The 12,533-nt window shown below is 37.3% G+C and overlaps 1 protein-coding gene across 7 annotated transcripts in view; it reads right to left on the bottom strand.

Annotated features, from left to right (window-relative positions):
* Positions 1-12,533, bottom strand: part of LOC109037478 (guanylate cyclase 32E) — a 141,716-nt gene that overhangs the window by 2,876 nt on the left and 126,307 nt on the right. For all 7 annotated transcript variants that reach the window (XM_019052177.2, XM_072300479.1, XM_019052176.2 and 4 more), the window contains 8 exons: positions 11,851-12,049; positions 8,593-8,797; positions 6,050-6,193; positions 5,207-5,319; positions 4,178-4,329; positions 2,733-2,831; positions 1,103-1,247; positions 35-133 (listed from right to left, as the gene is read on the bottom strand). In XM_019052177.2, coding sequence (XP_018907722.2) covers positions 35-133; positions 1,103-1,247; positions 2,733-2,831; positions 4,178-4,329; positions 5,207-5,319; positions 6,050-6,193; positions 8,593-8,797; positions 11,851-12,049 — 1,156 coding nt within the window. The remainder of the gene's footprint in view (positions 1-34; positions 134-1,102; positions 1,248-2,732; positions 2,832-4,177; positions 4,330-5,206; positions 5,320-6,049; positions 6,194-8,592; positions 8,798-11,850; positions 12,050-12,533) is intronic.

The raw sequence follows: 12,533 nt of genomic DNA on the forward strand, positions 1-12,533 counted from the left end.
GACGCATTAAGGGTTAAAAATGTAGTGTACTTACGTTCACTATTTGACTCCATACGACTCGCAGTGTTAACAGTATCCCCAAACAGACAATACCTCGGCATTTTTTGTCCTACAACACCTGCACACACAGGACCTGTGAAAAGTAAACAGAGAGTTTAAAAGCCAATTCTAAATAAAATAAAATTAAATGAAGAAAAAAAATGTATCTTATAATGTAAAAATGTATTGGAAGTAGAGCGATTTATCATCGATTTTAAGAAGTCTTTATCAGAAATATGCCTGAGATAATGATAAATAGAATCTTTCAACTCAGACTCTTAAGAGTGGTCTGAGTTTAATGAGACCCCACTGAACTTTCAAAAAGATGCTAGCATCTACCTTTGATATACAAGAGTGAACCTCTGAAAAATCGAAAAAGTTTATCAAGAACAAACTTAAAAGGGTAAGTGTATAAATTTTTTGTTCCTTTCCTTCAAAATTTAAAACCATAGATGTGTTCCCAGTACATAATATGGTAGCTCCAATACAGTTAAAAACATCCTATCCGAGAAGGATGCCGTGAGCAGAACTACGGCATATCTTTGAAGTATCCAGGCCTCTTGCATTTCAATGAGAGAAACTTCAGTGGACTACCCATAGTACTAAAATACCTGGTGAATATATTCCTTCTATTGTTTATATTTTCTATCATGAGATCACCACAATATGTGACTCATTGCCTTCTGTCTATAGCATAAAGGATTGGATAAAAATACGGGCACAAGGTTGACACCTGATTGCAAGTTTATGAATATAGATACTTCTAAAATTGCACTCGAATATGATTTAGAATAAAACCATCTCTGCGTTTTATTAGCTCCTTGTGAGCTCCCATCCCACATCTTAATTGCAGCGTTTTAAAATGTCCACGTAGGCTCTACTTCACAGGAAAAAAAACATTGTACCTTGAAATGTTTTCCGATTTTTTATAATTTCATACTTATCTACAGAATATTTCAAGTCATAAAGTTGATTTGCTTCCCCTCACAAAAATGAGGTATGCGTGGAATTTTGAAAGAAACTAAGCATTGTTATAAAGATCCAAGACACGAGAAAACTTTACCTGAGTGAATCCCCATCCTGAGTTGCAATTTATCATCTGGACGATGCTCGATTTTAAATGCTTTCACTTCCTCTAACAGATCTAATGCCATTGTAGCTATCTCAGCAGCATGAAAATTTCCATTTCGGATGGGCAAGCCACTTGCCTTTAACAGAACAATTTATTTGTGATTGACTGAGAAATAATGTCAAGACTTAACAGAAGTAACCGACTAAGTGGCACAAAATCAAACATTTAGTTAAACATCACAATTCACACTAGGTACCAAGGACAACATGCTGCATAACAGGCTGTGTGCCACCAGAAATGGTGTCATCTGTATGATGCCAGGAGATAGCGTCAGTGGTATACTTCATGGTATATTTCTAGAAATAAAAATGTGAAAAACTCAAAATCAACTTTTTGCCACTTAGCCCATTATTAATGAATAAGTCTGCAACTCTGCATGTATTGATCATTGACGATGTAAGAAAACTTTCTCACCATTGTCACACTGGCAGTCTGACAGTACATTCAGTGACAGTTGCAAGGAGAAGTGGACAGTCTGTGTGCATCCCCTGTCAGAATGTACAGTCGAAATTGATTGTGTGACAATATCTTTGGAAATATTATTTCTGTTGGAATTAGCTTCAACTGAAGAAACTACATATGAACAGCAAAAAACAAAGAGCTACATCAGGTTTCGAAGAAGAGCTTCTTTTCTTTCTATTTTTTTGTATTGAATTTTAATTTTATTTTTACATTTTTGATACATTGCTGATATTCCACCAACAAATAAAAGCGTAAAAAAAATTGAGCGAGAGATGTTGAAAAAGCTGAATTACTGACCAAAGCTTTCTTCAATCTGTACATTTTATAGACTAATGTTCGAGACAAAAGATTCCCATCAGGTACTACATATCATCATGGTGATTTACATGTTTCTTGCCTAAATATGTTCCTCACACATCTCTCTAATCTCTTCCCACTTGACTTGCAGCAGCTATGTTTCTCTTTGTTTGAACCATTTTAACGGGCAATGTGACATATGTGTTTGTTATTTTCTCCCAATAAATCAGAAAAAACGCTTTCATAAACTGAAATTTCTGACAAATGATAAGTATAAAAACCTTGATAAAAAAGCATTGAAAAAGAAAAGTCTCATATTTCCACATTACACATAGGGAAAGGAGCACAATAATTAATTTATATTTGCATAAATAAATACCAAGAGCCTGATTTTGACAAAGATTAGCATATTCTACTCGGAAATCTTGTGAAAACGGGGCCATTCAAAAAACCTCTCCTTAGGAATAATGCTGGTTTCATGGTTGAACCAAGACTTCCCTTCGGAACCTGAGTGCCAAAATCCAAGTCTCGAGAAAAACGTAAAAAAAAGTGCCACTCAACGTGAGTTCAATCTTTTGAGCCCAATCTCATTTGGTACTTTTCGGACACATACGTTTTTGGAGCTCAAAAGTTTTAGCACATGCTGAGGGGCACATTTTTTCCCTATTTTTCTCAAAACTTGGACTTTAGCGCTTGAGCTCTTGAGAAAAATTTTGGTTCTATTTCGAAAAAGGAGTTTGCATCAAGAAGGTCAGTATCAAAAGAACACACGACACATTTATGAAATAGAAAATTCACTTACCACCATATAAGCATCACCAATAGTTTCCACCTTGTATACAAGAAAGTGGTCAATAATCTCGTCAAAACAAGAATAGAGACAATTTAGGAATTTGACCACCTGAAAATGAGCGGATAAATATAAGTAAATAAGGACAGTGGCTTCAAACATATCAAAAAGTAATGTTAGGTAATACCATAAAAAAAAAGAAGAAATCCTTGCCTTCCTCTTCAGCAGGGAAAGAAAATTTTCCTAAGCATGTGTAACCAGACTGAGAGAATTTTCAATTTTTCTCCTGTTTTCTCAGCTTAGACAGTTTTTGATTCACAAATTGGAAACATTTCATTGAAAGCAAAAGAAACTTGCTCACAATTTCTTTGCTTAGTTTTGTCTGTTATGGGAGTACTGCCGATGTTATGCATACCTTTTCTGCATACCTACTGCCCAATTCTGCTTTCTCGTCCTCTTCCCTTGCCGAGAAAAAGGTGATGAAAAAAAATATGAAAATTTTAACGAACAGAGAAAATACTTTTGGCCTGGAAAAATGTCAGCCTTGCTTTATCATTATTCACTAACTGAAAGATTTGGTCACTGGATTAGGGAAATTCTGCTCTCCTGCCACCACATTAGAGAAGAAAATCAGGTGTGGTGGGCCAACTGGTGTCAGTAATGTGAAATGAGAAAGAATGGACTTGCAAAATCTGGTTGTGCAAAGAAGGACTGAATTTTGGATAGAGAAAATCCAGGGAGCGAGGAGTGCTGGGGACAAAACCTGACTGCAGGGAACAGTTTTTCAAGCTGTCTCACAACACCATAATGGATAAAATCTAGTAGAGGAATTTTATTATTGTAATTTTAAATAAGAACACATACTTCATTGGATCACCATAGTCAGCCTACCTATGTCAGACATTCCATGGATGAAGCGATTTATGCATACATTAGGAATATTGTTCAATTAGAAGTTTTGACCTCTCATGAATGGTTCTATACCAATTGAGTACATACTAAATGGTCCACACCAAGAACAAGTGACAAATTTTTAATGCAGGCTATTACAATAGAGACGAAATTCTTGGTAAAAATAATTTTATACTGAGAAATTTACTAACTTCCAAATATTTCAGTTAACACTAACGAGGGCAGATCATGTAAAACAAGAATAGCTGTCTATTTTCAAAGCTACTTCCTCTAGTAATATCGGCTTCCTGGCAAGGTCTATGTTAATAAAAAATTGGAAAGATTTAAACACAAGCAAGAAAAGGTGTTTGCCATAAGCCTAGTTGGAGCACTCAGATGAATCCTAGGGGGAAACGTTATTCGAAAAATCTTAGTGTTTCTAATGAGGAAACAAAGAATCAGAAGGACTGGTCTATTTCTTTATAAATTCAACCAATTTTTTGGGGGGCCAGCAAATAATTGGAAATTAGCTTATTTTTAAATGAGAAAAGAAAAAAGGTGCTTACCTCTAAAGGTGTGCTTTGGGCACACATTTCTGTGAAACCTTGAATATCTGAGAAAAAAATTGTGACACAGTCAAAGCCTTCAGGTTTGACTTCTTTGCCTTGAATCAACTGTTCAGCTACTGAAGGAGGAAGCATCTTGTTCAACAAAGCCTCTAAAATAACAGAAGTAATGACATTGAAAAACAATTCGGTAAATTATGATAAAATTTAATTTTTTCTCCTCAAATGAACCGTCTCTTATAGCTAATAGTCAAAAAGTATTCAACATGGGCGAGCGTTACTAAATGATTAATCAAAACTAAATATACGACATCTATCTTTTTTTTTAATATGGAGTTATAAGTTTAGAATAGCAAGAGAGTCAAGATCACAGCCAAAATTAAAAATAAAACCCACTTAATAAGGGATCTCATTTTGCAAAGAGTTTTTAACACCATAGTGTTTCAGGTAGCTTTTTTGTCACATAGGTATATGGTTCAATTATATTTCATTCAAGTTAGTTTTCTTCGTTGCTGATTCCTTTTTTTTTATATAAAAGAAAAAAGTCCATCCTTGAATATCATATCTTCCTTAAATTCTGCTTCATTGCAGAGCAACCCTGACTTCCTGGCAATTTCTGCGTAAGGTTGCAATGTTTTTTGAGTAATTTACCTCCAAAATACCTCCAATACTTTGCTTATGGACATGTTTTTGCGTGCTTTAAAACACGTAACCAATTAGGAAATGGACTATCTGGCTCCATTGGTTTCTTAGACAGTGATTCTAGCATGCATTTCATAAATAGTCCATTTTATGATTGGTTGATCGCTTCTCTGTGTACGACAGGTATGCTAGTACCAGCTTTTAAACAGCTCTAGATGAACAAAACATCCTTCAGTGTCAGTTTCAGCCTCTACCTCCATTGTGCATTGCCTTACTGTTGCTATTTGCAGGGTTTAAGTTGTATTTACACACAACCCACTTTCAAGGATTGCTCCAAAATGAGACAGAGTAAATGGGAAAATGATGTCCTGAGCTTTGACAGCATACCTGTTTTCTTTTTTTCTTCATTGAGAGCAGCAGTGCGTACAGAGACAAGATATTCCATTCCTGATGAGTGTTTCTCCATCATTGCCATGCAGTTGTCCACAATATTTGATTTCCTAAAGTTGAACAGATAAACACAGGAATGAGAATGTACCTAAGTTAGGAGAAGCATGTAAGATGACTTGAACATCATGTGTTGATTAGTGGAGTTTATTGAAGTATGTAGAGTTGAATGATTTCTGTCTACTAGCTATTTAAATCATTTGTTTTGTAGACACCAGAGAAACTTAAAAGTATTGTACCTACCAACAGATTTTTTTTTTTTTTTTTTCGAACTTATAAAAAGTTGCGTAGGTTGGTGATGATGAAACAATTAAAACTTAATTTCAGGTTTTGGAAACTCAGCTTTAATGAGGGCATCAGGTAAAACCTTTTAAGTTTAAGAGAAACCAAATGGCCATAAATAGCTGATGAGCTTTAATTGGACCGCGTTTAACAGAAAGAAACCAAGCCACATCAGCTATTGCCAAATTCAACTGGGCAATTTAATTTTTTACATGAAAACGGTTGTGCAGATCTTCATGCAAATTTCAGGGAATTTTCTCCCCAGTGTGAAACAAATTCCTTACAATTTTCAAAAGAATCCGCACAAACATTTCCTCGTAAAAAATTAAAGTGCCCAATTAAATTTGGCAATAGCTGATGTGGCCTGGTTCCTTTCTGTTAAACGCAGTCCAATTTCCTTTAAAAAAAGGAAAAGCAAAAAGAAATTTTTCAAATTAAAATTGAATTCACGCACATCAGACAGAGATGTTTGTTGTAACAGATATCGGTGAAGGTACTTACATCCCTTTCCTCATAAGCCGCAGTTTCATCCGCACCATTTTGAAGTCTGGACGTTTCTCTGGGTCTTGGTCCCAACACTCTTGCAAGCAGTCTCGAACATACTCAAAACTGTTTTCCAGTAGTTCAAGATTTGGCCGGTACTCACTGTAAAATATACCAAAGGTCGCACGAGTTACACTATTGAGTCCGCAATCACATATCTCCTTTGCAGTGTCTGAAAATCTCCGCCTCTATGTCATGTTTTTAAAGGAGAACAAATTGACATCATTCCTTGAAGTTTTTGCAGAATTTTCTTCGCACAGAGAAATCGCAAGAAAAATCACTGCGGTTTTAAAAAATTACCGTTGAGTAGTTTTCCATTTAAAAAATAAAGTATAACAAGAAGTCTGCTACGTCACAAACCCAGTTGTGTGATTGCCGACTTACACCGTCAGAATATACCTTTACATTCTGCCTCTCATAAATGAGTGTTTATATTCATGAATGGTCCATTTTAATGCGATGAAAAGACTTCTAGAAAGACTATTGTACTTAGAAATACAAAATATAGGATCTAAGGTGCTTCATTAAAATGGGTTCAAGATTAAGGGAAACAATCCAATGGTTACAGAATAAGTTCGATTTAAACTTTTCTCTCTACGGCTGTGCTAGAATGTAGGAGTCCAGGGCAAAAAAGCCCTTTTCTGGTGGTTTGTCCTGACTATGGCATATGATATGTCGTATAAACAAAAATATTTGATGCACTCCATCTATAGAATGATAAATTGCTGACGAACATTAAGCATCATATAAGAGGAAACTTTGGTCAGTTATTTAAACGGACGTAAACGAGGCAAAGTAGGATCAGTTGCCATTATTTTATAGCAATGCTGCAGCATGTTTTGATTGCAGAGTCAAAATGTTATGACTTACAATATTCTGCTATTTAGAGTAGCTTCACAAGCAGGCTAGGGAATACCTAAGATACGATTAATAATTGATGCACAGAAAGGGAACACTCTGATCAGATTCACAACGCACAAAAGGGTTGAATTTCACTTAGTCTGAAAGCATAGTGGATGGACCGTTGGATGGACTAATGCACGATCAAGTTTTTATCAGAATAGTAACACTTGGAATGGAGCATCCTAGACGAGGAAGTGACAAAAGACAAGGACAAAAATTTGGACAAAAAGTGGTGAAAAAAACTCATCAGATCAAGCATTGAATAGGTAACTCACAACAAATAACCTCAATCCTGTCACACAGTTCGGACTTTGGAATAAGTAAATGCGGATATTGCGATCTTCACCCTTGCTGAAAACGATAGTCCTGATTTCACACATTATTAAAAAGAGAAATCAAATGAGTAAATCTACATCGAATTTACTCCAAGATAAGAATCATTGTATTTACCGCTTGCTTTGTTTACAAACTCACCCATGTGCGTGCTGCCGTCGCCGCGCATGCGCTACGCAATTATGAATGAACCATTCAAAACAGAGCGGGCCAATCAGAGCCGAAGAATTCGTCATCGTACTCACCCTAGTACTATGCGTGGTATTTTTCAGTAAGTGTTGCCAGATCGTATGAGAAAATAACGGTAAAAGCTTACTAGGCCGCGAAACATAACTAAACAACCGAGATTTCGATTGGACTTTCGCAATTTCTCCGCTTAAGCACTCTAAATAATCGAAAACGCAGTAAACCTCTTGAAAACTTTCTCTTACAGGTATTAGGAAAGCGTTTTCCGTGAAAATACAACAGTTCGATTTGTTTACTCCACTCGATAAATGTACTTAGCTTGGAAGAATTTGACCAAATAATGTGAAAATGGTGCAATTTTATGGTAAAAAAGTTATAATTTTATTGCGTTAAATCGTGCAAATACTTCGATTTTTTCATTGCGCCGTCCTTCATCCTCGAAAGAACCTATCTGTGTAGAGCAACTAATCGCACGCATGTTATTTCTGAGATGAACCAGAAATTATTCTTAATGGAGATATTGCATGTGTGAGAAGGGGTTTGCGATTTGACCATTGATTCTTATGTAAAAGTTCGCGAGAAACACGATAGTGCTGCTGGTTTTCTCTGAAATCATCTCCCTAGCTCAGGAAAAGCTCTCAAACTGAGGCCAAAATGGAGTAGATATCCCACCCTACCCTGAGATTTCACCTCTACATCAAAACAAACTCTCCATGCAAAGATAGGGAGCAAATACATTGACAAGACTGCCACTTTATTTGGGGACTCCAAAACTGAAAACACGGCAACCCTGCTAATGTATTTACTCCCTATCTTTGCATGGAGAGTTTGTTTTGATGTAGAGGTGAACTCTCAGGGTAGAGTGGGATATCCCCTCCATTTTGGCCTTAACTTGAGAGCTTTTTTTGAGCTTGGGAGTTGATTTCGGAGAAAAGCAGTGGCACCATCGTGTTTCTCGCGAACTGTTACATAAGAATCAACAGTCAAATCGCAAATTCCTCACACATGCAACATCTCCATTTTCACTACCATAAAGTCCTTTTAACAGTTCCTTTACTATCGTTGCCGGGTGTGCTTACATTTTTGACTGGGTGATCCTACACAAGATCTCGAACGGAGTGAGAGGATCGTGGCCCTCTTGGACGAAGTCCTTTCCGTACGGCCCCTTCCGACTATGGAGCTCGTGGAGGATAATGGCGAAAGAGTAAACGTCTCCCTTCTGAGTCCCTCCGTTGAATAAAAGAGATGGCTCCTGCAGGAGTTCCGGCGCCCTGTACAACAACCCTACAGCGAGAGAAATAGTAAAAGTAAGGTCATATGAAATAACAAAATGGCTCACGGCCCAAGTAGCAAAATGAAAATATTTTATGAAAAAAAATTAATGAAAACAATTTAGAAAATAAAGAAAAAGTAGCTAGCATTGTGGAAAGTAGACAGAAAATTTAAAGTGAGAGTCACTATTTACCAAAGAAAATAGGTCTATTCCCTGTCTACAAAATGGATCAATTTTCCGTCTAGAAAATTGATAGGGTTATTTCCTTAAGAAAAAATATTCAAAATCCTGATGGAAAATAGTGAAAAATTGGATATTTTCTTGATCTATTTCTTAGAAATTTAAAATTCAGAAAACAGATAGAAAGAACACAGAATGTAGACAACAAATTTGTCTGTTTTCCTTGTATTTAGTGTCCGGAGCATAGACAGAAAATAGAAGTTTTTTGATAATTTTCTTACTTCTATTTGATACATGTATTTTCTTTCCATTTTCTTTCTATTTTATTTTTCTGTCCACGGATACAAAGTATATTGTTGAGAATCGACTTTATTACTCTATATAAAGCTGCTGTTCCCACTCACTCTGCCCCCCCCTAGATAAAAATTGGCCGAAGCGATTTCCTTTAAAATTGGTACACGCTTAGCTATTGTAATGAGGAGTTGATTAAAATTATTCCCACTCAAATCCGCTGCCTCGGATGCCCGCAAGAGCGAAAAGTTATTTCTCCATATAGTATTACATTGGAGATACGCGGTTGTTTACGCGCATCGCGCCGAACAGGTTCAATCCTGTTGCGTGACGTCACTGCCTTACAGACGAAATATAAGGTTTTAGGAGGTATTTTTCAACGGATTTTCGTGAAACTCGGAATCCGGGGGTACTTTTCGACGGGAAACTCGAATTTTTGGTCAGATTTTCAAAATTTCAAAATCCAAGATGGCGGCCGTGGCCTATAATGCTAAGTCGGCTCCTGTTCGATCGATTTTCGTGAAACTCGGTATCCGGGGGTACTTTTCGACGGGAAACTCGAATTTTTGGTTAGATTTTCAAAATTTCAAAATCCAAGATGGCGGCCGTGGCCTAAAATGCTAAGTCGGCTCCTGTTCGATCGATATTCGTGAAACTCGGTATCCGGGGGTACTTTTCGACGGGAAACTCGAATTTTTGGTTAGATTTTCAAAATTTCAAAATCCAAGATGGCGGCCGTGGCCTAAAATGCTAAGTCGGCTCCTGTTCGATCGATATTCGTGAAACTCGGTATCCGGGGGTACTTTTCGACGGCGATCTCGAATTTTTGGTCAGATTTTCAAAATTTCAAAATCCAAGATGGCAGCCGTGGCCTAAAATGCTAAGTCGGCTCCTGTTCGATCGATTTTCGTGAAACTCGGTATTCGGGGGTACTTTTCGACGGGAAACTCGAATGTTTGGTCAGATTTTCAAAATTCAAAAATTCAAGATGGCGGCCGTGGTCTAAAATGCTACATCGCTTCCTGATATCGATCGATTTTTGTGAAACTCGGTATTAGGAGGTGTATTTCGACGGGAAATTAGAATTTTAGGTCCGATTTTCAAAATTCAATAATCAAAAATGGCGATCGTGGTCTAAAATGCTACATCGCTTCCTGATATCGATCGATTTTTGTGAAACTCGGTATTAGGAGGTGTATTTCGACGGGAAATTAGAATTTTAGGTCCGATTTTCAAATTCAAAAATCAAAAATGGCGATCGTGGTCTAAGTTGTTATCTTGGCTTCCGATCCATCGATTTTTGTGAAATTCGGCATTAGGAGGTGTATTTTGACGGAAAACTCGCATTTTTGGTCAGATTTTCAACATTTCCAAATCCAAGATGGCGGCCCCGCACGAAAACGCGGTCCGGACTCCCAGAACATCAATTTCTGTAAAACTTGGTGAAAAAGAAGATTAAGACATAGATGTTGTCTCCTCATCAATGTTAAAAACTGTGCGGGGCGGTGGTGGCTCGCGGAGCGAGTCGCAAGTTCGTCGCGAAGCGTAGAACTGGGGTCCAGGGGCACTCCCCGGCTAGACGTGTCAGCTCGCAAAGCGAGCTAATCACGACTAGTTTTTTAATAAACTTTATAATGATTGAAGAAGAAGAATAATAAGAAAAACCATTTCGGAAAAAGGGCAAAAACTTAATACTATAAGTTGGTGCTGCTTACTTAAACCCTTAAATGCCCAGGTCAGGTCAAATTGACCCCGAGGCTTGCTAAAAACGGTACATACGAGCTTTAGGTATGGGTCTTTAAATACATCCTTTTAAAAAAAAAAAAATGATGTGAAATTGAAAAAGAAGAAAAAATCGAGTGTCAACACAGTCGAAGATAAGAGAGACGTAATCAGACCTCGCTTCATAACTTTTCCCTCGAATCTGAGCGACACCTCATTGGCAGGACAGAGCGCGACATTGCGCGTCGTCGCGCCTTCAATTTAGCAGACGCAACACGGACATCCATCGAGTACGAATAGTTGTATCTCTGCGCCGTCATCAACGCAGCTCCTTTCCCTCATTCTGTGTCCATGTTGGGTTGGTTCCATTTTTCTACTTCGTAGCGCTGCTTCAAGGTCTTCGTGAGCAACCCAGTCGAAGATAGGAGAGACGTAATAGGGTCTCGTTTTCTAATCTTTTTCCCGGATCTGAGTGACATATCATTGGTAGCATAGAGCGAAGAATTGCTAGTTCACGCCTCGCGCCTTCGCTCATTCAATTTTGCAGATGCAACATGGACATCCATCAAACAGGAATAGTTCTCTCATCTCTGGCATCAACACGTGTTAAGATGTCTCTTATTTTTGAAATTTGATAAGAGTTAAGGTTAAGTTTGCTCAAAACATACAATGATGTGTCCGAATCATTTACCTATTAAAAAAAAAAAAAAAAAAAAAAAAAAAAAAAAAAAAAAAAAAAAAAAATAAAATAAAGAAGTAAAGACATGTTTAGAGGAATCTCAAGAGCAAGCGGCGGGTCAGGTTAGGATATGTTAGATTAGGTGTTTCAAGTTAGGTTTCAAATTTTTAAAAGCATCTAAAAATGTCGTACCTTCACATTTACAGTTGGGCGATTCGCTCGTATCTTGATTATGTTTTAAGAAATGATGAGGGTGGTTCTCGGGATCACTTTTAAACTGCCAGAGACCAAAATCTGTCAACTTCAACACCCATCTTGAATCTACGAGACAGTTTGAAGTTTTCAAGTTCCCGTGCATTTGAAACGGAGAGCTATGAAGGAAAATCATCCCCTTAAATTAAAGGAGACCGAGCATTAGTTGTTACAAATCACAATTTTGAATGGTATAAAAAATAGCCTAATTTAAGTAATCCATGTTTCGTTAATAAAACTTGAAAATTACGTCGGATCTTTCCACTAGGATATAATAGAGCATCTCGACTTGGCAACTAAATTTATATTTGCTGACTCGACTTTCAATGTCTAGCCGAGCTCAGCCCATTAATGGTTTCCGCGCCATTTTACGGGTGCTTTTCTTCTTGACATAAACAGTCTAGGGTATGAAAGTCAATTATCGCCCTGTGTGAGCCTCTATATTTTGAGAGAAAATGGATCCATCGCAAGCCGCGGCGATCTGCAATTGGACTACATTTTGCAATTCGAAACTGTAATTTCTGGCTCATTAGTAAAAACACTTATGTGCATAGGAAAGCCAATGGTACATACGTTGTTACTATACTGAGTCAGAAATTTTAGTTCCTAATTGCAAAAAGTGG

Source organism: Bemisia tabaci, chromosome 5 (genome assembly GCF_918797505.1).
Source record: "Bemisia tabaci chromosome 5, PGI_BMITA_v3".
In the NCBI taxonomy this organism is placed as follows: domain Eukaryota; kingdom Metazoa; phylum Arthropoda; class Insecta; order Hemiptera; family Aleyrodidae; genus Bemisia; species Bemisia tabaci.